Source organism: Cryptomeria japonica, chromosome 9 (genome assembly GCF_030272615.1).
Source record: "Cryptomeria japonica chromosome 9, Sugi_1.0, whole genome shotgun sequence".
Taxonomy (NCBI): Eukaryota; Viridiplantae; Streptophyta; class Pinopsida; order Cupressales; family Cupressaceae; genus Cryptomeria; species Cryptomeria japonica.
In genome coordinates, this window is record NC_081413.1 from 685460374 (window position 1) to 685488215 (window position 27842).

The 27842-nt window shown below is 36.5% G+C and overlaps 1 protein-coding gene across 2 annotated transcripts in view; it reads right to left on the reverse strand.

The window, feature by feature from the left end:
* The window catches only part of LOC131073961 (nuclear cap-binding protein subunit 1), a 209680-nt gene that overhangs the window by 107330 nt on the left and 74508 nt on the right, over positions 1 to 27842 (reverse strand). For both annotated transcript variants that reach the window (XM_058010492.2, XM_058010493.2), the window contains exon 6: positions 5363 to 5425. In XM_058010492.2, the coding sequence (XP_057866475.2) occupies positions 5363 to 5425 (63 nt within the window). The remainder of the gene's footprint in view (positions 1 to 5362; positions 5426 to 27842) is intronic.

Below are 27842 nucleotides of genomic sequence, written 5' to 3' on the forward strand. Positions count from 1 at the left end.
TAAGCTTTAGTGTTTATTGGCAGTGATAATAAACTACTCATTGTTATTTATATGACAAAATTGAATTGTTATGCTTTAGAGAGGTGCGATTAGTAAAAGATTCAATATCAATTATCAGCAAGACAAGGAGATAGAAGGGATTACGGGATATATCTAGCCCTGGTCAATACTAATACAATACAGATAAATACGTAAAGATTATTCAAGTTTAGTTGCAGACCAACCTTGACGTAAAAGAGATTAGTACATCAATGACTCATAAATGTTAGAAGGTTACCAGCAGCGGACTATTATTATGGTTCGGGAAGACAATGATTAATGAAAACTAATCGGTAATAATTAGATTGCTAACCGATTATATGATTAAATGTTCGATTACCATAAAGTAAAGAAGGCGATTATGAATAATTGGGGTATGTCTTTTGAAACATAGCCAATCATTCTAATTGTAAGATATAAAATGGGATATTCATCGATAAGGAAGAAAGGGGGGGAAGGCAGCGGTAGTTTGAAAAGGGAAAAGGTGGGAGAGTTTTAGGGAAGATACGGAGGAGAAGAAAATGAGACGCTGCAGACAGACAGGTAAGAGGTCTGCGAACATGTATTAGAGTAGGTAATAATAATTAATTTGTAAATAAGGAATATAGGAATGGATTAACACATACATATTAATGAATATAAAGGATAAATAGGCAATGATAGTTCGTATAAATATATCAATGGATATAGGGAGGGATTAATGTATAAACAAATATAGATGTATTAAAATAGGCAATGACATGTAGTATATATATTGATGAATATAGGAATAATTTAGTAGAGTTAAATAGGAACTTACTGTAGGCATATGTAAGGAAGGGTGCTTAAATGTTAAGGAATGTTTATGTACATAAATAGCGAATACAAATCAGGATAGTAGAAATGCATGTTAAGAAATACATATGGGTAATGGTAATGAACATTTTATAAGTATATAATACATGTTTAGTCAGGACTGTGTACATATGGTTATGGAATAGGGAAATAGTAATAAGGAAGCAAAAATGTAATGTAAATGTATTCAAATGATGGAGGCTAGAGGGAGGAAACTCCCTTAGTCTAAGGAGGGGTTATGATAATCCCTAGGGCAGTATAAAATGAACATTGATATGCATATGTATGGCTTGGTTGATTAAACTCAACCAAGAAGAGACGGATCTGGCCAGTCCCCTCTGAGGACTTGGATGATGGAGGCATCACCCAAGGCAAGGAATAGACAAGGGTCTTCCTTGGATGGCTTGGGTGTAAGAGACAGGATTCGAACTCATCTCCGATTTCCTAAAGGGCTTGGGATCAAGGTGGGTTCCAAGAAGGCGAGCTTCACGGCCGCCTAAGGACATACTTTCGTATGGAATTCGTATCCTTTTTATTAGATGAAAATTATGATTATGTTAATTAAGTATTAAAGATAGATTGCAAGTTAAAAATGGTTTATATATATATTTATATGTTGTATTCTAACAATCTGTTTTGCAGGACAGGGATCGCTAACTAGTAGGGACATTACAACATCCACTTGCAAGCATGACCAATAAACAGAGCATTGAAAGTTTGTAACTGTTTTGAACATCCTCAAATGACCAGCAACTCATGAGGCATGTGCTTCCTTTATGCGCCACACTCTTCACTCCTTTTGCACACATAATTTACCTGCTTTGTACAAAAAACCATCTAAGAGGTAAAAATTTAGCCTCAAATTCATCTTGCTCACCTTGAGTTGCAGATCTAAACACTTCACTGAGATCTTCATTGTGGACATAATCCTCCACATATACCCCTTTGTCAAATGGTTCCACCATAGAGAGTGTGCCAATTGCAAAGAGTAGTGGTGGCCTAGAAAGCATATCTGCCTATTTGGTTAATAACCCCAAGCTATACTTGATCACAAGGTGGAAACCTTGCAAGAAACACATTCAATGTTAGTGGTGTGACTGCTGCAACTAGGTCTGAGCTTGCAAATATTGCAATGGCTTGTGATCAAAATTCACAATGGTTTCATTGGCCAAAAGGTAATGTTTCCAACTTTTAACACTAAAACTAATGTATAACTTTATTTATCATATGGGTTATAATTCAAAACACTACTTTTCAACATCCCAGAATGATAACATACCAGTCTACCTCCTTGGAGCAATACAACACACTCCATTTTGAACAGTTGCTGCAAATTAGATAATGCTAAGACTGGAGTCATGCTTATCTTTTGCTTCAACTCATTAAAAGCTCATTGTTACTTACTAGCCATTAAAAATCCCCACCATCTCCCATGATGGCATGTAGTGGGGCAGCCACATATGAGAATGACTTCACAAACTCTCAGAACTATTGGGCTGCTACTATAAAACTCCTTGTGAGGGGCAAGTAACAAACGCAAATTTCATTGCCAAGGTCCTCATAGAATCCATTGAAATGGTGGACCCCGAAAACATTATCCTAGTCATAACGGCCAACGCTAAAAATTGCAATGTGGCAGGTTTATTAGTGAAGGCTACATATGGACATATTTTTTGGACACCATGTGCCCACCTCTCCATACCCTTGTCATGCAAAAGATTGGAACATTGATTGGATGAATCAAAAAAACCAATGCTAACGTTAAAATATCAAATGTCACAAGCTATCTTTAGCCCTCCAGCTTAAGAGTATTTGAAGGTAAAGTTATGAAATTTTAGTATTTTATAAATTTATTCTTTATTTGCTTTAATTTTTATAAAATAGATTATGATAAAATTTAGTTACATATATTATAAACTTTGTAATTTTCTATTTGTTCTAAATTTATTTACAGCATGTTAGGTTGTTGAGACTTAATTCACATTACACACAGTCATCTTGAGATGACTTGTGAATTTGTGAAAGCCATTGAATGTCGTGGTCATCAACAACCTTAGGAGTGTATGGAGGCAACCAAATACAAAGAGAGCCCAAAAAGTCAAAGCATTGATCCTTCATAATGATTGGTGGACTCATTTGAAATATATTTTAAGTTTCACTAAGCCCATCACGAGTATGATTAAGTTTATTAGTGCAAATCAATCATGTTTGGTGAAACTCAAAATGGCATGAACTCCATGCTTAATTGAATAAGAACCATAATTGGATCCAACGAGAATGAAACCACAAAAGCATTTTTCTAATGAGTGCAGCAAATCATTATTGAGCATTGGAACAAGATGACCACACCCTTGCATCTCCTAGCATTCACTTTGTCCTCCTTGCCATGGAAGGTGGCACAAAATAGCAATCAAGAGGTTGTTGGGGGATATAAGGCCACATTAAAAAGAATAATACCAAGCTTAGCTGTACAAAATATTGTGTGAATGAGTTTGGCCACTTTATATCTTCAAGAAATCATGGTATTTGTGCTTTTCAAGACAAGCACAAGAAGAATCTCATGAATCGAGATACATCTATGGCCAAGGCAATATTTACTTGCAGCCTTTTGCAAAAAACAATCCATCTCAAGTATGCATTTATAATTTTTTAAACTATTTTTTCCTGGTACTATATGTTATTATTTATAATTGCAAATGTTGCATCAACTTTATATCCAATATCAACATGTTGCAAGTTCTTCCTTGATTGTGCAAAATTGGAGTATATACTCCTTTATCCACTCAATTAAACACAATCAATTGGCTACAAAATAAGAAAAGAATCTCATCTATCCATTCCAATGTGCATCTCCTAACACAAGAAATTTGATTACAACAAAAGGGCGACAAGGAATAGGGGTATTACCCCTTGCCGACGTAGACATTTTTATTACACAACTCACCTTAGTCTATTTAGATAGCACACGATCTACATATGACATGGAGATAAAAGTGGCACTAGGGGTGCTTGTGGTCCAAACAAACCGAATGTTAACCTCTCAATGAAGAGCAATAAGAAGATTATTGATTGTAATTGTTTAACCTCTCAATGAAGAGCAATAAGAAGATTATTGATTGTAATTGTGTATTGGCATTTGACATTTAATCAATGAATTATGAAGTAGTTTACTTTTTGCAAATTGTGACTATGTAATAAGAACATATTTATATATTGATTAAACAACAATAAAGAGAAGTCATGTTGAAAGGCCGATTGTTGGTGGGAAAAAGTGACTAGTTAGGTTGGATAATAGTAAGCGACCAACTAGTGGGTGAGAAAACACAAAGAGCACCAGGAAACAAGGGCAGAATGTAAGTCAAATGATGGTAGAGTAGAGATAAGCATCAGCAATAATGAAAGCACTCTTGAGGAGGGCAAATGAGTTTTAAGCCTCGCCAGTGGCAGCAAGGGAGGGAAATTTCTTCAATCCCCTACCGCACAGCATTGATTTCCATGATTCCTTAAAGAGATAATTCCCAACCTAGAGAATTAAAGGCAGCCTCTACCAAGTCTCTCATCCCTCTAAAAGGGAATTTTGAATCCTCCCCCTTCTGAAGCAAAGAACACAACACCAGTTTCAAAATCGTAGACAAGAAGCCTTTGTCAATGGATGGGATACACATGGGATGCACAAAAATTTGAAACCTTTCCATTGCTGCAAGTTTTCCTCAAAATAACAAATCACCTTTCTAAATACATATCACCATCCCAGATCAATCAAAAAACATTTTCCCTTCTGGTTTCCACTCTCAGTGGACGGAAATTTTCTAAATTAGAAATCACTTAAATAATGTTAATCTCTCATCTATTCCAAGACTTCCAAATAGGAACGACACTTGTGCCCATGTTTTTTCATCCTCCCTCTTTCTAGGGGATTTTCCTTAAAAAATAGCAAAGGAAGAACTTGATTTCCTTATTGTAGATCATTGTATAAAATCAACTGAAGATGACCTTGGAAATAGGTCCTTAGTTTCTCGCATGGGGAAAAACCTTATTTTGATGACTTTGTTCTTTAGAAGCACTCTAATTGGAGTACTGTTTCCGATCCTTGCCCATCTATGCTAGCAAATGGTTTATTTTTATACAATTTTTAGACCCTGTGAGGATAGAGATTTCATGTAGAACATGGGTCCTTGACTCTTTGAAAGATTTGTCGTTTTTGTGTGCCCCTAAACCCCTTTCTTTGACATAGTTGCAGCATTAATTACCAAAATTATGATGTGACTCTGCCTATATGACCTTCTACCAGTAATGAGAGTGCATAAATTTTCATGACCAATTGCAAATAGAAAATAGAGAATCTTATCTATGATTATTCCAGAAGTAATCTATTTCCATTTTACTGTTGAACTTGAAATCAAGATATAGATATTGAATACCACAAATTATCTCTAATGCATATTGTTTTGACTCAAAAGAAGCATGCTTCAGTGGAAAGTAAATTTACCAGTACAGTGATAAAGCGCATTAATATTCGTATGTTATTGCAATTTTCGCTATTCAAAGCATCCTGCATGGCAATTAAAACACAATAAGAAATGTCACTCAAATACAAAATATTTTCATGATTAAACTGAAATATGTTGAAGATGTCACAGAAACAATTCACGGTCACACTCTGAAAAGCATTACAGACTTTGAATTGGAAAACTTTTGAAATGTGAGAAATTATAGGTTTCAATTTAGCAAGTACTGTGGAATTAAAGACAATAAGAAATGCCACTCAAATACATCAAACTTAAATGTGTTGAACATGTCACAGAAACAATTCACAGTCTGAAAAGCATTACAGAATTTGAAATGGATTGAACTATGAGAAATAATAGGTTTCACTTTAGTAAGTACTGTGGAATTAAAGACTAATTCAATGTGGCATCACGACAAATAGAATGATACTAAAGATTAGTATTGATATTTTTGGTTCTAACGTTGAGAACAAAATGCAATATACTAATTAGTAGGGTAGAGGACAATTCCAGTTGAGGCATATTACTTTCATAACAAATCCAACCTTTAAAATGTTTCTCCTCAGATTATATGAAGATAACAATCAGAATCCTACAAAAACGAGACCTTCTTCAAAACACATCAATATGCCCCTAAATTTCAACATACATATCGGTTGGACTGAGGAGCTGCTATCTTTTTCAGTTTTGGAGGTGGTCTTGATTGGACAACATGCATGTTGGAATTCAAGGGCATATTGAGGAACCTCTATCTTGTACCCCGTATTATTTTTGTGGTTGATGTGCAGATACATTATTAAAACTAAATAATTACACCATGAGACATTCTACAATAGCAGTGGAGCACAGAGTCTTGTGTACATAAAAACCAAAACAGAGACAACATTTAAAACATAGCCAAAATAATTAAAATTTTAAAGATAGAAATAAAAATGATTAATATAAAATAAACATAAAATAAAAATATACTTTTTGTTATTTTACCTTATCAACAATAAAAAAAAAATTATAAACTATTTATTTTTCATGTAGTAGAAAAGTTATTATTTATTTTTTAAATATAAAGACATCTAAGATTTTTGAAATATATATATCAATGCCTACAAATTAAAATATTGAAACATAACATATAAGAATATAGATAAAGCTGTTTCTGGATTAAATTGTGTGCAATCTTTTGTATCAACATTTCGGATGACACTGTGTGATCCATCATCAAGATAAAGAGAGCAAAAAGAATCAAAATAAAATTGAAGTTGCAGACCCAGAGTATATAAAGAGATGGGAGGAGAGAGAAAGTAGGCACGCGAAACAAGAAACAAGGCCAAAAATACATGAACAAGATAAAAAATAATAAAGAGAAAGAAAGAAAGAAAAAATAAAAATAACACAAAAAAAGGAGAATAAAAGATAAAGCAAACAAAAATAGATACAACTATCAAAATGAAAAAATAAATATACGCAAACAAATAAATACAAAAAAAAAGGAAAAGAAAAAAAATGTAAGACAAACAAACGAAAAAGAAAGAAACACGGAGTATGATCTCTTTATCTTGATGATGGATCACAGAGTGTGATACGAAACATTGATACAAAAAATTGCACACAATTTAATCCAGAAACAGCTTTATCTATACACTAGATTGTGGAAATCTCTCATCACTGATATAAGAATATAATATTTTCTACACTTTTCAAAGTAAATACTACTAAAAACAATGTAGAAAAATTACTGAAATATGAATGGTAATCACATAGCTCTTCAAATATAAATAAAGTAAACAATGTAGATAAAATATAAAGATTCATAACTAAAAATTAAAATTGAAGTATCCATGTATGTATGTAGTAAATAAAATAGTTCTAGAGTAGAAAACAATAACTCTTTAAGTAAATGAAATAGCTTAATATTTCTTTGTGTTTTAACATAGATGTATTTAAGATATTTACTAGTATTAGTTTAAACTTAAAGGAAACACTAGTAATTATACATTTAATCCTTTAGGTAATTAGATATATTTCCTAATTAGTAATTACAATATTAGTCCTTTAGGTAATTACTAGCATAAATATTATTAATGTAATTAAATATTTCTTAAGTTTAATATCAACTAGAAATGTTTAATTGTTGTTCCTTGGCTGTGCTTTGTTATCTTGTTGTTCTTATTGCTAAATCTTTCCTCCCACAAAAGGGTCTGGGCCCCTTAAAATCCTTGCTTACCTTAAACGAAAACAAATATTTCGTAAGTTTATTATTAACAATATATATAAATATAAATTGAAACTAGAATTTATTATCAATTTAGGATATTAATATGTTTACATGCATTATCAATAATAAATATTTTTTATTAACTCGTTAGAAGAAAAAATTGATAGGATAGCCCTATCCTTATCTCTTGTTCAGTAGTTTCTGAAGGTTAGAATAATCTCCCTACTATCTATAGGGAAAATGCTCACGATAAGAGGATGAGGGTTATAAGTTCCTATCTCTTCAATCTCCATATTGGTAGTTTATTCCCACTACATAATCGCCCTACCCTATAATGGACCTTGTTGACGTGTGTTTTGTGACCACGCCCAACACAGAATAAAGTTTCCCAACAGCTACCTTATCCTCTCTTGATCAAAGTCAAATGTATGCTATGATTGCAGGAAGATTATATGATGACTCCAGGAAGATTATATGATGACTTTATGTGGATATAGGCTCGTGTGGTTGATGTTGTTGGTAATCCAAGGGAACTTACACACACTTGAAGAGGATTTTAACGAATTTCTAAACTTTCAAGGAGATTTATTTTTTTTCGCGGATGATTTGGCTATGAAGGGCTCTTTTTTGGGACTTTTCAATTAGAAAATGCAGAAAATAATGTAGGTATGTTTGTCATTGCGCCAAATGCTCGAGCTATCAACGCCCGCTACAAACGCCAGACTTACCCAGATCCACGGGAGGCGGTTAAGCCATGTCGCAAACCCTAAAGGAGGTGCTGACCACCAAGTCAACAATCTCCCCCTCGGCACCGACTGAGGGTTCCGCACCAATGGATTGAAGGAGACCTCCTAGGATTCGAACCCGTGACCCAAGGCTCTGATACCAATTGTAGGTACGTTTGTCGTTGCGCCAAAATCTCAAGCCATCAACGCCCGCTACAAAGGCCAGATTTACCCAGATCCACAAGAGCCAGTTAAGCCATGTCGCGAACCCCGAAGGAGGTGCTGACTACCAAGTCAACAAATAAAACGGGAAAGGGTTTAGAAAAGCTATTCTAAAACTAAGAACTCAATAAATAACAATGCTTCGGATGAGATCTACCAAACTTTACTTCGACACTAGTAGGTAACTACATAAAACGGGTGCAATCTTCAAAGGCTACGTTCGGAAGACTCTAAACCGCTGATAAAAACCATCAGAGTACAATGTTTATCCAACAATTCAGGTTAAGCATACACATAAAAATAGCTCAGTCCAACCTCGCACTGTTGATGTAGTGTCCACCCTTGACTTGACTTGTTTTGATTAGAGTTGACTTTTATTCCATGCGTGATAGACTTATCTCTACTATTTATGATGATTTGGATGATGATTATTCATGTGATTTGATCGATACTATATGCTTACTATGTGATAGATTGTCGAAAGATTATATTGATCATGGATTTGATGTTGATTATGATTATACTAACCCTATTTCATGATTACATTTGATGAGATGCTTATGAGATGTGTTTGACTATTGTTTGTCTGTCTTCGTGGAGAATCAATGTCACATCACTCATTGCGAGCAGGATGTGTTGTTGCATAATTCTACCACTTGTCTGTTATATATATATATATATATATATATATATATATATATACACGTATCATTATTGGTGGTTGCAGGACTTGCAAGTACTGGACATTTATTCCTCCTGGAATTCCCAGGTGTGAGCTCCCCTAGTTTCACAGGTGTGAGCATGTCCTTATCCCAATGGTAATATGTGGTTTCGAAGTTGACATGGGTTCCCTTCACATACTCTAGGTTTAAGTTGTCGCTAGGCGCAATTGGTCATGTTAGTTTTCAGCTTGGCTCTTTCAGTTTTGGAAGTATGTTAGTATTGATTGACTCTTTTGGTATGAGGATTATTTATGTTGTGATTGATTTTATTGTCACGTGGTTATTTATGTGGCATTGGATTATTTGTCTATTTGTTGAGAGATTTGATAATTAGTATTATTTATTTTTAATTATTTGATTTAAGCTATTTGAGCTTTTGAATATTTGATTTATGATTTTTAGAATTATAGTTATTATTTAATTAATAATTTTGTAAAGATTATTTAATTAATTATTGATTATTGCTTATAGTCTAAATATTAATTAAATATTTAATATTGGAAGTAATAAATTATTTAATGGTTGACTTATTTAATTATGTTTTCTAGTGGTAAAGTATTTAATTAAAAATAACTATAGTTCATAATGTATTAAATAATAATTCCTATAGGGCTATAGTTTAAATACTAATATTTATTTGGTGGTATGGTAATTATACCTTGGGATATTAAAATATATTTATCCCACCTACTTATAATATATGTTAGTATTTCCTACCTACCCTATTCTCCTATTGGAGGATTTTATTTTGGGGAAACCATAGGATATGAGAAAAATATTCCAAAATTGAATTTACCCTATTGGTTGGTTTTCTAGGGTTTCTTGTTTATTATTTCCTTTTAATGGATTCCCTAGGACGGTTACGAGGGTCCATTCTTTGGCCTTGGATTCTCGGTGGATTGCCTGGACTGGGTTTTGAAAGAGATTTGGGTTTGGATTTGAATTGCAAAACTTGCGGGCTCTCCTTTAGTGACCTACCATCACACGGGTTGCAGGTTGGAGGCCATACCCTTGCTGTTTATCTTTGTTTTCATTGTCTGCAAGTGTTTACTCCGTGAATGTTTTGTGTGGGGAATAAAGAAATAGTTCATTTCATTCTCTCTATTCTTAATGGAAATGATTGGGAATCCCATGGGTTATGAGATCTTTATTTGGATGAAAGTTTGGAAGTTATCTTTTCTGTGGTGGTCGTGAATGCACGACATGGGATTTATATGTATTGAGGCTTCTTCCATTTATGATGTGATTGTATTGGATTATTGTTGTATTTTGAGATTTTGTGGCGTTGGGAGGAGAGAGCCTTGTGAGCTTCCAGTCTGGCCATGCCGTAAGGAAGACTCACAGGACTCATCTCCTTCTGAGAAATTTTATATATTTCCCTTGTTTTAATGTGTTTTTATGTTTGGAATAAGTTTATTGTTTTTATTTATATGTGCGTTGAGTCTATTTCATGATTTGGATTCAATATGATCTGCTTGTATTGTTTAAGAAGGAATTCTATGGTTATTTCTTTAGATTGTGATTTAATATGTGAAAGAACCTTGAGAAATGGAATAATCTTAAATATCAGTATTGAGGATGTTAGATAATATGGATAAGGTTTAGATAATTATGTCTCTATGTGTATGCTTGGAAAATATTAGGATTCTTGTGTTATGCATTGGGGTTATTGTCAAATTGGGAAAATGGTTGCATGCGTAGTTGGATTAGGAAAGGAAACTATTGCTATTGGATTCGTGGATATGGTGCTATGTGAAAACTACAATGTTATGAAGGAATGTAATATGCTAGTAGAATGGTATAATGGTATGCATTTCATAATGGATAGATAAGCTAGTGGGTTGCATATCTCATGATTAGGGAATTAAATATGATATATTAATTCAAGGTGGAATGTGTTTACCATGTGAGTAGGCTGACATTATGGAAGTTAAATGAGTAATGATGTTGAAGTACCCTAGGGAAAGGTTAATGATGTTATGTTATTTCCGCTTACGTAAATTAGTGAAATGTGAGATGATGTATGTTCATAATGTTTAAATGGTTAATGAATATAGTTATATGGAGATGTTATGTATTACATTAGTTGTTATTATAAGTTAATTAAAAAATAATAATCTCAATTAGTATGATAGATGATTAGTTTTCTCTAGGGTATTTCGGCGGGCATTACAGTTGATAAAAATCATCTATCAACAAAAGGTATGAGCAATCGATCTTCACCTTAAAACACTGAAATCAATTTCGTTCGCCTAAGTACTTGAAATAAATCTATGCTAAGTGAGAAAAGTGAAATCATGCAAACTAAGAAATAACAAAAGTGTATACCATCAGAGAACAATGTATCACAGTTAATTACTTCAATAGCTTATCGCAACAATTTCATACAATCTCCTCCCCTTACAAATGGCACCCCCTTATATAGGCCTCCAACCTTGATTACATGCAAACCATAATTAGGGTTTGACCCAAAAGATTCCAAGTTTATGACACCACGTAGTGGAAAAACATTAATGATGCACTATGCCCATTATCAATTAATTACATTCCTACCAAAAATGGCATCCACTATGCATTAAATGCCCCACTTCTTTCAAATTTGCCCAACGTGTAGTAAATGCCCCATCAAACTAGAACCACCCATTGTGCAATAAATGCAGCATCACCTCCAAATTCGGTTATATGCAAAAGACGCTCCACTATCTCATATGACAACTGCCATGTAATGAATTAGCCACCACCTTGGTCAAATATTCCCAGCAATGAATGCTCCACCACTTCATGTGGTCAAAAGATTCTGGTCCAGAATTGGACGACCACTATCTCACTCATTACTAGCAAATGCAATGAATCTAGCAATGACATCTTCCAATTCTCCTACGGAGACACTTGGCACATTCTCCATCTACAATTCCAACAAGGAAATATCTTCTTCACACTTGGGTAAAAACTTCTCCCAATCTGTCGTTGCCTCTTGAGTCTTCCGCATCATGCTGGAGAACAAGGAAACATTTTCCAGACGTGCCTTGGAAAATGATTCCACAAAGAAATATTCATGTAACCTGCCCTTCACGAACTCAACTGTCAACTCATCCTCAGTCAACCTTCTAGCAAATAATGCCTCAACTAAGTTGAGGATTTCACCTTGTATTATATCTTGATTGAGTCCCTCAAAGATGTAGACTCCTTGCTAAATCTTTCAAAAGACTCCTTTCCAGTGCAAACGGCATAAAACCACCGCAAGAAGTCATAAATTTCATTCTCCTGAACAACCTTCCCATCAATCAACATCTACCTAGGAATTTTCATTCATGCTCTAAGTCACAGAATAGTCAAGTCTTGGTAAATATGCACATCCTCCCATGAACTATCCGCAGTCTCCAACCTGTTCAAGATATCCTGAATCTTCCACTGGAAGTGAAGTGAGCCAAGTTCTCAATGAATTTTCCAACTGAGGTGAACACACTTTCAACCTACTCTGCAGAATATTGAGCTCTTTTCCTCATTTCTTCAATACCATCACCAAATTCCCTGGGAAGAAAAGAGGGAGGAACGAAGGATAGATCTTCCTCTCTGAGTCGATTCTTCGGGTTCCTCACATATTCATACAATGCCTTATTCTCGCCCTTCAACCTCTTAATCTTTTCCTTCATCCTTTTCATCTGTTCCTTCATTGCAAAGGAAGATTCATCAAAATCTTCCACCACTTGTGTTGTGGAAGCACGCCCTAAATTGACTTCTCTGATTACATACTCATCGAGCATGATTTCACTTCTATCTTTATCTACTCTAGGCTCGGCCAAATGCAATGTTCTAGATCCTGACTCGTCCCTTATAATTTGTGAAAACTTCCTAACTGCCTTCTTCTCTGCTGGTTTGTCAATTCTGCTCAGAAGTTTTTCCAATTCCTGTGTAGGATCCATTTCTTCTTTTGGCTCTCTTCTCATCCTTTCTTTCAACCAGTCTGGAGCGGTTAATGGTTGATCCTGAACTTCCATGTGTACCTGTTCCTGCGACACTTCCGCAAAAGTGCCTAAGTTACCCAGAATTGTCTCTATGAAACCGTCCTGATCCGACTGTTCTGGGTTGGGAGGAGGTTCCTGCCTTTGAATTTCCGGTTGAACAGGTTTGTGAGAAGCACTAACGTTGAGCATATATTGTGCTTGCACATTATCAAGAACATTGTCTTGTGGTTGATTCCTTGGGACTTCCTGTGTGAACATTTCAACTTCTCGTACATAGGAAGAACTATCTAGCAGTTGTGCTTCCTCCACCCTTGGCCTTTTCTATTATGGTTCTTTCGGTTAGACTTCTTTCCTCTTCTTTGTTTGTGCCTTCTTAGGAACATTCTTTTCCTTACTTTTCTCAACTCCTTATGGAATTTCTCCTTCTTCAGCTTGGGCTTGTGATGACCCCTTCGTAGCTTTACTATGGGAATCCAGGTTTCCCATCAATTGGTAACTCAGGTGAACATTTCTTGCCTTCAGCCTTGAAATGTGTTGATCAACCCAATGCTTGGTGAATTTTAACACTAGTCTACTTAAAACATCCAAATCATTAACTCCTAGTTCCAACCAATTTGGAGCCTGAATAGGCCTATCTATCAGATATTCATATTTTGGTTGAACCACATTTATGTCCTCCTTAACCTGATCTGGCACTTGAATTACTTCACAAAGTTTGATCATGTCAAGGGACAACCTGGACAACATCCTCTTTCTAATTTCAAGATCATCCCTAGCATTCGCCCAGTAATCCTCCAGTTGGACTTTGTGCCTAAACTTCAATCCGGCAACCATCCTTATTTTGTTGTACAGATCAAAGTAGGATCTGGCTGTATGGGATGTCAAGTGATAAAATGCCAATTCATCTACGTAATTCTCAGTTGCCGCCAATGTCAAACACATTTCCACATGATCACCTACGACAATAGGAAATTCAATTGACGGCTTCTTCTTCTTCTTCTGAATTTTGCCGTAGGGGGTCAACTGTCTGGTGAGCTCCAGCGGCACCATTTTGTCCGTCAAATACCTCGGTAGCTTATGCAGCTGAAAAGAGAAACCTTGGACCCGGATATAGGTAAACTTTAGAAAATGAATATGACAGGCTCCGTACTTTTGTATCAATGTTCTGGCTGCTTGCAACAACCTTGTATGGGGTTCATCTTGTAATAATTTGCTTAAATGAATGGTGAAGGTGTTGATAACTAACTGTAAAGATGTAGTGTTGTATAGATGTAATTGTGGATAGCATTCGTGAACCTTCAATTGACCTAGTCCACATCCCATAGGTCCCTTTCTTGGCAAGCCATTGAATTTGTCCATTCTTGCCAATGAATAGATAACGTATGAACTCCTGTAAAAAGATAGGATATGCTTTTGCTTCAAATTCTTCACCTACTCATGCAAGTAGTGGTTGATCAATCTTGCCCAATCCACTATCCCATTGCCTTCCATTACTTCACTGATGAAGAAAAACATCCATGTTTTGAACATGAAGGCATGTGGACATCCCATAATCCCACTTAACATCATCACGAGGTCAGCATACTCCTGTTTGAAATCAAAACTGGTCATTTGTTTGGGCATCTTGGAAATATGTGGCATTGACTTCTATATCCAGACTTCATTGATTATTTCAGCACATCTTTCCACGCCAATATCATATATCATCCCAGTTCTATCCTTGATTCTACAAGTCATGGATTGGAATGTTGGAATCTTGAATGTCTCTCCAATTGCTTCAGCTGTTGAGTTAGCCAGAAGCCTACCATCTGGTGCCAAAATCGCTCTTCTTTCAGGATTATAATGCTTTGCGCACTCCAAAATCACCTCTCGGCATTGAATGGCTAGAGGGAAGCTAACAGTTGAGACAATTCCTCTCTTGACAAACTAGATAGCAGTGGTTGGCGGAGGAGCACGTCCAGCTGTTCCAAAAATTCTATTCCGGAACACTCCCAGCTAGAAAGTCCCTAAGTTGGTGTCGCTGATTTCCTTCCACTTTGAAATAATCTTGGACTCTAGAAGGAATTGTTTCATCTCATTCTTGATCTACGCCTACCGAGAAGTACTTGCAGCCTTGCTAGATTTCGCTATTCCTACAAAATAAAATAAAATAACATTTAAATCATCATAAGGAATTTATTAAATCGATGAAGAAGGAATTCCAATGTGTAAATTCCAAACTTGGAATAAAATAGAATCTCCACGAACAAGAACTTCTGGAAAAATAATAAATTCTTTGCTTCTGACTTTTCTCCACCTCTCTCTAACTTCAAATTTCTCCAAAATCCTGCATGAGAAATGAATTCCAATCCATTGTTTAAATAGAATTTCCTTGCCAAGTTGCTAAGTTGGCAAAATTTTAAAATTGGTAGTTGCATTTAAAGTGCGTCATGTTTCCCTTGACAACTCACCATGCAAACGAGCCCCATCATCAACGTTAGAGTTGAAAAATGGAAACTTCCCTAAATTCTTAAGTTGTGTCATAAATACAGAATATTCCCTTTGCATGTCGCCAACTCACTGATTGTGAAAATCTTTCCATTTTGGATTCAAAAGAATATTTTGAAAGATTTCCCTTCATTGAATGAATTTTGACAGATTTATCCACTTTGGCAGAAATCCTGTTCATGTAAATTTATGGAGAGAGAAAATTCTTGTAGCGAGAAATTTTCATCTTGAAGGAATTTTTCGTGTTTTTTGAGTTCATCTTGTTCTGAAGGGGATTTTTGATCAATCTATCACTTTCCTTATCTTTTAGGAATTTTTTTTATTTTTGAGTTCTGGAATTCAAGAGAGAAAATTCTCACTTGGTCAATTTTTCATGTGCCTTAGGATTTCTTCCTCTTGGGTGAAATCTATCCCTGAGAGAGGAATTTTGACTTTCATCCTTGCTTGAAATTGTTTTCAATTTTATCCCTGCAGAGGAATTTTTTGAAAATCTTTGAGAATTCCTCCATTACCTCTCTCTAGCACTCCTTTTCTTCCACGAGTGCCACTTTCATGTTGTGGAGGAATTCATGATTTCTTGATTTTTCCTCATGAATGCCAATTTAGTGCTCTATCACCTAGCCTAGGTGCTAATTCCATGTGAAGGAGAATTTTAGTCTTGGAAGGAAAATTCCATCCTTACCCTGCTCTAGCACTCTATCCTTATGTTGGGTGCTAAATTCACCTCATCGAGGAATATGTCATGGAGAGGAATCCCTCGATGACCTCATTCTAGCGCTCTTGCTCAAATTGGAGTGCATTTCTTACCTTGTGAAGGATTTTGAACCATTCAAACTTAACCTGAACCAATGCCATTTTGGCGCTCAACCTCTATCTTGGGCGCTAAAACTACCTTATGTAGGAATTTTAGCCTTGAGGAAATTTTCCTCCACAACCCCAATTTGGCATTGTCTTTGACTTGGGTGCTAAAACCATGATGTGAAGGATTCTTTGTCTTGGAGGAAAAATTCCTCCAAGACCCTCATTAGGCACCCATCTACTTTTGGAACCCATTTTGGCCACGGAGAAGAAATTCATTGGAACGTAGATATTCTCTCTTGACTTCGATATTTTTGCTCATTTTCCAGATTTAGATGCCATTTTAGGATGAAGTGGATTTTTGTGCCTTGGAAGATTTGTCATGCTTTTTCCACTTCAGGAAAGAACTTTGTACTTAGCTGTTTTTTTTTACCAACCATTTGTATTTTCAACTTTCCAGATTTATCTTCAAGAATGCTCTACCTTTAGTGTCATGACCAATACTTGAGATAGACCTACCAAAAATAGGCTTACTAAAAATAATAAGTACTTCAAAACATCATATTTGGGCAAACCAAGACAGCAGGGACAATTACTGAAACTAGAAACTGCTAAAAATAGTAAGTTAGATTTTTGACAAAATAAAGAACAATTCGAGACACAATGAAACCTACTGAAAAAAGTAAGTGCTTGGAATTCATTCAAATTTCACTAGTAGCTTCCTTGAACGGCTCTGATTTCATTGCAATGTTTAGATTTTCCAAAAACCTAAGGAAAAGACCTCAAACCTAAGTCTGAAGGGCAAAACCCTAAAATAGGCAAAACAGGTTCCAGACTTAGCCAAATTCGCTCAAATGACTTGCAAACTTGATCAAATTTCACCAAAACACTTGCAGACCAAGAGACCGAAGGGATCGCTGCTAAAAGACCCAAAAGACCAAGAGGACCTAAAAAGTAGGGGGTCCCCATTTGGAATGAGGTGATGTGTGATTAGGTCACAACAGATCTGTTGTGACATCTTCACAAATCGCCCCATTGCAAATGGGGACCCCTGTTTTGCTTGTTAGCATAGAAATTTTTGCTTAGGTTTAGCTTGGAATTAGTTTAGTGTCCTTTAACCTTTGACTATACAATGAATTAGGATACAATGTTTGTCCTTAGGGATAAGATCAAGTCACCAGTCCTAGTCCAGAATTCATGAGCAAGTATCATGAGTCATTCATGACTGACTTTTAAGGGCAAGATTGTGGAAAGTGCAAAACGTTGTCATGGAGCGAGAAAAATTGTTGAAATTGTCAAAAATTGTCAAAATTGCTAAAATGATGTCAAGGTTGCCGAAAACTATAAAAATGTTGTGAAGTTATTGTCAATGTCAAATTAATAAAGATTTAGGAGTGCTAAGTGTGGAAAAGATGGACATTTGATCCCTAGACAAGGAAAATTCTTGTCAAGGTCAGATTGACAAGAGGAAAATAATGAGAAAATCTTGTTAAAATCTTTGAAAAAAAAATTGTGCAAGGATTCAAAATCAAGTTGTGGATTTACAAATTAAAATACATTTTCTTAACAAAATCCCCAAGTTTCACTCGAAAGTTCTTCACCAAAATTTTGTCCTTAGGAAATTTGTTCTAGCCATCAAAAAAATCCAGCTCAATCAAGGATTAGCACCCTAAAATGCAGCTAAAATTCAATTTTGCACCCTTGAGTCCAGCTCAACTTCAATTTTGCACCCTTGAGTCTACCTAAACCATGATTTAGCAACCTTGAATCTAGCTCAAACAAGGACTAGCACTTGTCATTCCAGCTAAACCAAGGATTAGCGCCCACTTATCCAACAGAACTGGTTTGGCGCCCTTTAGTCCTTGGAGACCGTTATTTAGCGACCTATTATGCTTGGGACAAATGAATTAGCGCTTGCATTTATCCTTATGTGCTCCTAAATGTCGATAGGGTAGAGTTTTCCCTAGGTCTTCCTAGAAGGATTTAAATTCAAAAATCAGAGGCATCTTAGCTAGGTGTTGATGTGTTTTTTTATGCACGTGCGAACACAGAATAAAATACCAAGGTATCTTATGCTCTCTTGAACAAAGTTTCCTCGAATGCTGAAGATTTCACCGAAGGATCAATCGAGGCAACTCCAAGGTTCTTAGATGTAGGGTCTCTATGTGTGGATAAGCTTGAATTGGTCTGATGTGATTATGCTGGAATCACAAGGGGACTTACATTCGATGACCTGAGCGTCTGATTTACTTTGGATATCACTGGAACGTGGGTCTTTACTGATCTTTGATTTTTTAAAAAGGGAAAAAGGATAAAGGTTGGAGAGGAATCTAACTCTAACACTAAGAATGTAGGAGCAATGGATGACCTTCGATGAAACTCTAACTAAGTCTTACTTTGACATGCTATAATCATCTCCACAAGGCTAGTGCGATCTTCTAAGGGTAGCTTTATGATGTTCAGATAACCGCTACAAGCATAAACACCGTCAAGTTGATGTGTATCAATGAAGAAGCGATAATTGAAGTTAAGCTTAAGTTGGATGATTTCAGTCGACTACACAAGGCAAATTTGCAATCAACAAACCGCTAGTAGTATGGATATACAAATTTCACCATTGATCATACAAATTTCTTCCATTCATCTAATAACATGAAATTAAATTTGACAAGTATAGAGACCATGCAAATTGTAGAATCGACACATAGAATTCACCATTCCTTCAATGAAGTTTACATGTCTTTTGCAACAATGTCTTGGCAACAATCTTTGCCTTCTCTTTCTACTCTACTCTAAAATGCTATCTACTATTGAGCTACTAATTATTGACTATCTCTCTTTTGCCAACTCCTAACTATTAACCTTTACAAATGAAGAGCCAAGGCTTTATATAGGGAGCTCTTTACAATTCAATGGCTCTGATTAACTTAGAATCAATGGCTAGGATTACAAGATAGAAACCCTAATTAGGGTTTGTTATAACAAACTTCCTTAGCCAATGAGAAAATTACATTCAATGTTTGAGAACCAATAGGAAACAGGAGTAGGTGCCTCGAAGTTTATGCCATCACCAATGAGTCAGGTACATTGAATCTGGACATGCTGAGGTGGACCAATCCAACTGGAGGAAAAATGACTGGGATGCCATCTTGTCTGACGTTTGTGCTTGGGTTGATCTCTTTTCTGTCTCAATTTGATGATGTGATGAATAATGTACCTCTTTGACTTCCATGTGCTTGATGAGGCCTCCTCACTGTCCAGTGGTCTTTCTCTGGTAGCATACCTCGCCTTGAAGTGTTGGTAAGGTCATTCTTCTCTGTCATCATGTGGTTCCTTTGTGTGGCCAAGTGAAGGTTTTGGAGATAGCTTGCAACTCCTCGAACACTTGTAGTCTTCCAACGCTTCAAAACACCTGGAGTCCTCCTTTATGTATTTGGAATGTCCTTGATGATGATGGGCTTGGAATAGGTCGTCCTTGTCCTAGCCTGATTTTCTTCCATCTGCAAAAACAAACCCAAAGGTGATTAAGTACACATGATATATTTATCTTAACATAGCATTTCTTACCTGAAATCATCAACAAGAAGGCATTAAAATGAAATTTGCTCATGATCTTCTCCAGGGACAGGCCCCATAATAAAATTTGCTCAGGACCCTTTGGAAGGGTCAGGGGCGAAATTTGACAAAGTTGCTCAATTAGACCTCATTTTCAACATTACCATACCCAAGATCATGTCATTCACCTCCAAAATTGCCTAGGAATAGGTTTTGCTCAAGGACCTAAGCAAAATATTAGACCTCCTAGGAATTTCGCTATGGAACCTTTGGAAGCATTAGGAGCAAAATTTTGCTTTTTAGGCTTAATTCACATTCCTTTAGCCTTGAACTTCTCTTGGCCTTTGAATTGCTTTCTCCTAAAACATCATTGATTTGATCCCCAAAAGACCAAAAAATAGGATTTCGCTTTGTACCTTGGCCAAGGACAGGACCTATAAGGAATTTCGCTCTGGACCCTTTGGAAGGGTCAGGAGCGAAATTTGCATTTTAGCTCAAATTTCATCATCTCCTTGCCTCAAATCTCTTCTCAAGGAAAGAACACATTAATCTCTTCCCAACCATGCCATAGGAACAAAAATCTTGGTTTCAAACGTAGAGCAAAATAGAGGTTTTAAGGATTTCACTCTGGACCCTTTTAAAGGGTTGGGAGCGAAATTCTTCCTTAGGCTCAAATTCTATCCTTTTCTTACTCCAAATTGCCTCCCAAGGCAAGTATATACTAGTCTTCTCTCCGCCAAGGCCTAGAAATCCATCTCTTGATCTCAATCATGGGCAAACTAGGTGATTTTGAGAATTTCGCTCTGGACCCTTTGGAAGGGTCAAGAGCGAAATTCATGATTTGCTTGATTTCTCTCACTTAGCTCTATCCTTCTCACTTTCTTCTACCCAGACTCTCATCTTTGGATCCCTCTCTCATGAAAGCAACACTTGTTCGACCCCTAAGAGGCCTGAAAGGAGAAATTTGCTCAAAATCATGGCCAGGGATAGGACCTATTTAGAATTTTGCTCTGTACCCTTTGGAAGGGTCAGGAGCGAAATTCAAGTTTTAGCTCAATTCCTTCACATTTAGTGATCACAAGCCATTCAAAGGCATGTCTAGGGGTATCTTCAAGCTCAATTCACCTAGATCAACTTTTGTCTTGACACAAAATTTGAAGAAAAAAGAGATTTTGAGAATTTCGCTTTGGATCCTTTGGAAGGGTCAGGAGCGAAATTCATGTCTTGGACAAAATCCTTCATTCCTTCACTTTTAATCACTCCTAAGGCAAAAACATGTTGATCCACTTCCAAATATGCCCAAGGAACTAAAATGTTGGCCTAAACAAGGAAGAAAATGAGGTTTATGGGGAATTTCACTCTGGACCCTTTGGAAGGGTCAGGAGTGAAATTCTTGAGCTCATTTCTCACCTTTTTTTTCTCTCTTCCTTGGCTTGGATATAACTTCTCAGGCCTCTGCCTATCATCATCCAGTTCAAATTGGCATTCATTTGAAGATTTTGTGAAGAAAATAGGTTCTTATATGAATTTCGCCCTGGACCCTTTGGAAGGGTTAGGAGCGAAATTCTTCCTTGGGCTCAAATCCTATCTTCATTTTTCACATTTCTTCACTCAAACAAGTGTTTTGCCTTCACTCAAGCCTGGGAATGAGCTACCTCCTAATTTGGGTCAAGGTGGAGTGTCTTATAGAGGAATTCACTCTGGACCCTCTGGAAGGGTCAGGAGTGAAATTGAAATTCGCTTTGGACCCTTTGGAAGGGTTAGAGCAAATTTTGACATTTTAGTCTCTCCGTCAGGGTTCATATATGGAATATAACATTTAAGAGTATAAGTGACATTTCCTTATATCTTTCTTCTTTCTTAATATCTTTCTTCTTTCTTATACTTTAAGTTATATTCCATATATATTGTCAGGATGTTTGAGAGTGGTTTCGGACCTCTAGGAGTTATAAGGCAAAATCTAGTTTTTGGAGGATTCTTCAATTTTCCAGACTAAGTCAAATTTCAGGATCAGGATGACATTCCAGACTTAGCCAAATTTTAGGACATTTGAGGATCAGGATGACATTCCAGAATCCTTAAGGCAAATTCGCTCTGTCCTTGATGTAAGGGATGGGACCTAGGAGTACATTATGCATTCAACCAAGGTTTGATTTAGCAACTTGAAGTGCGAGATGGGACCTAGGAGTACATTATGAATTCAACCAAGGTTTGATTTAGCAACTTGAAATGCGACCAGATAGTACAAAAAACACCCTAGGAATGATCTAAATTACCCCTAATCACTCAATTGACCTGACCTCTTGAGGAGATCCACCTGACTCAAGCAGAGCCTGCTATCCTAATGAGCCCCCTAACAACTCTTCAAATGCAAAGGCTAATAGACAAGACCTAAAAAGCAAACCCTAGAAAGCATAAAGTAGGGGTCCCCATTTGCAATGGGGCGATGTGTGAATACGTCACAACACTAGGTCACCTGGATAAGGGGGTAATTTGAATATTGGAGCATTATAAAGAGGATAGCATTTCATTCTAACAACATCAATCACAATTCAACTCGCAATTAGTAGCAAATCAAACCTAATTTACAAAGCAAAACCAATCAACATACAAGTCTAAATTATGGTTTTGAAGGAAAAAGAATTCAACCTATACTTGTATGCGTTCAAACATTGAATGTCTTGTTGGTCGATCTAGTTAGAGACCACTTTTCAAGCACTCAAGATGAAATCAAACACAACAAACTTAGCGGTAGACTTTTATTAATTAAATTGTACAAAATTTAAGGGCCAGGTCGGCCTTGTTGGGGTGGTGTTGTCATTTTATGACACCCTTGGTCCATCAGTGAGAACTGATCAGAGATATGCTCCATGGACCAACATTGTCCCAATTGATCAAGGGCAGGAACCAATGGAATCATTAAATGTTAAGTGTTGTCTCTTCAAGAGGCAGAAGTTCTCAAGCTCTTTTCCTTCCTTGAACCTGGAATCCCGAAATTCCAATTCCTCAAGCCCTTTTCCTTCCTTGAACCCAGAATCTCGGAATCCCAAAATTCCAAGTTCTCAAGCCATTTTCCTTCCTTGAACCCGGAATCTCGAAATCCAAAAATTCCAAGTTCTCAAGCCCTTTTCCTTCCTTGAACCCGGAATCCTGATGTTCCCGTTTCCTCTCCCCTTGCAACAAGGTTGGACGCCCGGCCTCAAGTGACATCTACACTTCCAGATGACGTGATCAACACTCAAGGCTCTTAATGCTCCACCAACTCTTGCGACTTGTCTACTTCCATTTGTGCAACTACAAGGGCGCATTTAATGATTTTTGCAAGATTCCTATCAAGTGAAGTCCGAGGCCATGCTTATTTATGGTTACTTGATGGCCTTCATGTCAAGACTGCATGCTCCGACATTGGAATGTCAAACAATCCACCTTCTAGAAATACTTTTTCCTTGGTATTGCTTCATCAAGGTATGGCCAGGTTGCTTGCATACACATCATGTCGGGTCTGTGCACCTCACTGCCTTCCCTGACTGACATTCCTCTATGCACGTCAGTGTCAAGGCTTCCTCTCCTTGACCTTTGGTCTCTCCTTTGCGACCAGTTTGCCATATATAAGTTGTTAAGCCTCATTGTAAAGGGTTCTCTCCCTGTTGGCTTGAGCTACTCTTTTGCTCTTTCACTTCTCTTGAAGATTTGTATATTTTCTTGCATTTCTGCAACTGTAAGTTTGGCCATTGGCCTGAGAATGAATTGAAATTATCATTCTTGCCTTCCTTCAACTTATGCATGTTGTGTATGCTTTCTTAACTTCATTGTAAGTGTATGTTTTGTGACTTTCTTTCACGTATATGTTGTGTTAACTTGTTTCTAGGTGTGACTTGTGGGAAACCTTCTCCCCTTTTGACATTCAGCAAATTCTAACCTCCATACATGTGTTTGGGGTCATTCATGCAACTGAAGTTTGTGCATCTCCTAGGTATTTTGATTGGTTCTTTGTGTCAAATTTGAGTGGGGAGAGAAACATCTCTTATCTTGGTGCATCACCTCCTTTAAGTTTAGCATTGCTTTCTTCCCTTTTCCTCTACAACCTGTTAGGATGGATTTAGAAGTAGAATTTAAAGTGTTGAGTTAGTTCAACACCTGCACTTGGATTGAGAAGGAAGCCAGCCTTCTCCGGAGATTCAACCCCATTGCGCAAGGTCCCACACTTCAGGGTTGTTTCCATGTTTCATGAGGTTCCCGAGTTGATAGCTCAGCAAGGGTGCAAGCTTTTGTAACAACATTGAATAAGAATTTGGTGAGACATATAAAAGAGAGCTTAAAGTTACATGCCTAACACCAAATTGTAATCCCAAGCGAATTAAAAGTGCAGATCCATGTGCAAATTCTAGCAGAAATATGGCAAGTTGCAAGGTGAATCTAACAATCAGACCAAATCAAATGAAGAATCAGATCAGTCCGAGATGAAATCATGACAATTCAGGGCAGTTCCATTGTAACTATAGCTGATCTAAAGCAAATCAGATTTGGTTGAAGGTGAATTTTATGACAGAGCAAATCAAAGACTGAAATCATACTTGAGAGGGAAGACAAAATCTGACCTAGGCAGATGCATTGTAGCAGAGCAGGGTGAATTAATGATCAGATTTAGTGTGAACTTATTAGGGCCTGTTTTGGTTCTATGTTGGAGACATTTTCATCATTTTTACAGACCTGATTTGGAGCGAACTTGTGCAGACTTGAGTTTATCTTTCAAGATCAGACCTAAGCAAGCATAGCAAAATGCATTTCCATATTTACATTTTCTTATTTTTCAGTGTCCTCTCCAGATTGAAAGGGGCTTTAAGGGGAATGATTTGCTAAGTGTTAGTCTTATTTTTATTTAAGACCTGGTGTATGATGCAAATTGTGTTTTCTTTTTCAGGTTCAATGCATAGGTGAAGCAGGGAATAAGGTGCATGGAACGTAAGGATGAGGACTTTAGCATTTGCTAAGACAAGATTCACATTTCAATGGTGAGGATGAAAGAAAAGCTACAACTTGGGGAGGGATACACGAGAATGCACAAGGGGACGAATCAAATGAAGGACTCAACCATAACAAAAGACTTTCAAGGCAAGAAGGATATCTTCACCACATCCAAGAACACCTCAAGAATGTGAGAAAAGGATCAAGACAACATTGCTCTACATGAAGATCGTCACAACCTCAAAGACTCAATCACATGGAGAAAGCATCAAGGAAGGACACTACAAAGAAGAAGATAGCAAAAAATGAAAATGCATGTGGAAAGATCAACATAAAGAGGAATACAACTACAACAATCATTGAATTTCCTTTGAAAATCCAAGATTGCAAGGTCAAAGTCAGAGACAATCAAGATATTATTGAGATGTTAGCACTACAAGGAAATCAATCACATCAAGGATATGTTCCACCTTTCAAGAGGGTATCAAGATGCACATACATAAGGTGATTGCAACACATTCCACATTCCACAATCAAGAACTACACCAAGGGGAAATAAATTCGTGCATGATGGAGATGAACGTGAGATAAGGATGGTCAAGAAAAGAACTAATTCAAGATTCTCAAACATGAGAATGAATGCATTAGAAGATGAATTCCCAAACAAGAAGATGAAAATGAAAGCTGATCAAGGATGAATGATAGTTTTAGAAGAGTTAACCAAAGTTAGAAACTTGATCAACAAAGATAATACAATTTGGGAATATGAACCATCATAATCACATCAGGGCTTGGAAATATTGAGTATCAAGAGATATTGCTAAGGATGAAAGCTTACAAGATATGCATGCTAAGGTGGCGACCATTCAAATCAACCAATCAATTTATTCAAGGTCGACATGTCTACATACATTCAACCCAACTCATTCAATGAAGGAGCAAGTGACACGTGGCACTACATCAAATATTATTCAACATACCTAACATTTTTTTTCTTATTGGTCCTTCACCTAAAAAGGTGTGTATTCAAAGCAATGTAATTTTCTCATTGGTCAAGAAGGAGTTTGTTGTAACTGTTAAGTTTATTCAAATTTTGTGATCAAGAGGATAGAAGAGATGAGGATATACTCTGAAATTAAATTTGAACTGCTGTTGTGTAAATGGAAGGATGCACAACACTTATCGATTTCCGTATTGTGTTCCTCCTCATTGTATGTATGTTATATATATGTGAAAGAGGGGTTACGTAGTGAAGAGATATGTCTTCCCACGTGGGAAGAGACATCTCTTCCCACGTGCCACTCATTATAACACAGCACGTTAACAACATTAAGATCATCGCTGATCATGAGTAATGCGAGTATGAATCGCTTATCATAGCCCGTTAACATGAAAGGGTGTGACCGGTGACAAACATCATAATTCGGTTTGATTTTATTATTGATTGTTAACGTACATACTAATAGTTAACATGTAATCAATGCATCGGAATTATGAAATTGTACGACTGACGTTATAAGAATTAACACTCCCTCTTAACTAGGGAGGACACATTTCATGTTAGAGAAAACATCACAATTCATCCATTGATTGTGAAGAGAAGAGATATCACACCATAGTGATATTCAGAGATATGGTTCAACAATGAATATCAAGTCTCATGATACTCACCATAACTCATAGTTATCAAGGTATGTGCACTGGCATCAAGTCGCATGATGCCTACCATACTAATAATGATTCATGGCATGTCCATGTGACTTGATGCCAGTGCACATACCTTGATAACTATGAGTTATGGTGAGTATCATGAGACTTGATATTCATTGTTGAACCATATCTCTGAATATCACTATGGTGTGATATCTCTTCTCTTCACAATCAATGGATGAATTGTGATGTTTTCTCTAACATGAAATGTGTCCTCCCTAGTTAAGAGGGAGTGTTAATTCTTATAACGTCAGTTGTACAATTTCATAATTTCGATGCATTGATTACATGTTAACTATTAGTATGTACGACATAATATTCACCATGAAGATCTCTATCATAATTATGGTTTATTTAATGATACCAACCAGCTGATATCTACCATAATGTCTCAGAGATATATACTATCATGACATGTCCACAGATATCAAGTCACATGATATCCAACAAGATAGATAAATTGATAATTGTAAAATCATCACCTTACAATATCAATTTGAAACAAGTGTTCATTATTGAAAAGTCGTCACCTTTCAATAATGTTCACAAGGGGGCCCATGAAGTCATGGAGTCACACACATGACAAATAAAAGAGTTTACACATTAAACATCTTAAATATATTATATTAGTATATCAGAATAAATGAGACTCTATCTCAAAATTAAATAACATTTTCAACCATACCAAGTTTATCTCTAAAGTGTTCAATGTTGATCCTAGAGAGAGGCTCGGTAAGAATGTTTGCAATCTGATCACCTGTACTAATATAATTCAGTCGAATCACATTCCTTTCCACCATATCTCGAACATAGTGATAAGGAATCTCAATGTGTTTAGACCTGTCATGAAATACTGGATTTATTGAAAGCTTGATGCAACTCTGATTGTCACAATAGATGACAGTAGGATTTAAGGGCTGACCAAACAATCCTACAAGCAATTTCCGGAGCCATACTGCTTCTCTTGCTCCCATGGAGGCTGCAATGTATTCAACTTCTATAGAACTCTGAGCAACTGAAGACTGTTTTCTACATATCCATGAGATCATTCCTTATCCTAAACTGAAGCAACATCCTAATGTGCTTTTCCTGTCAACTAC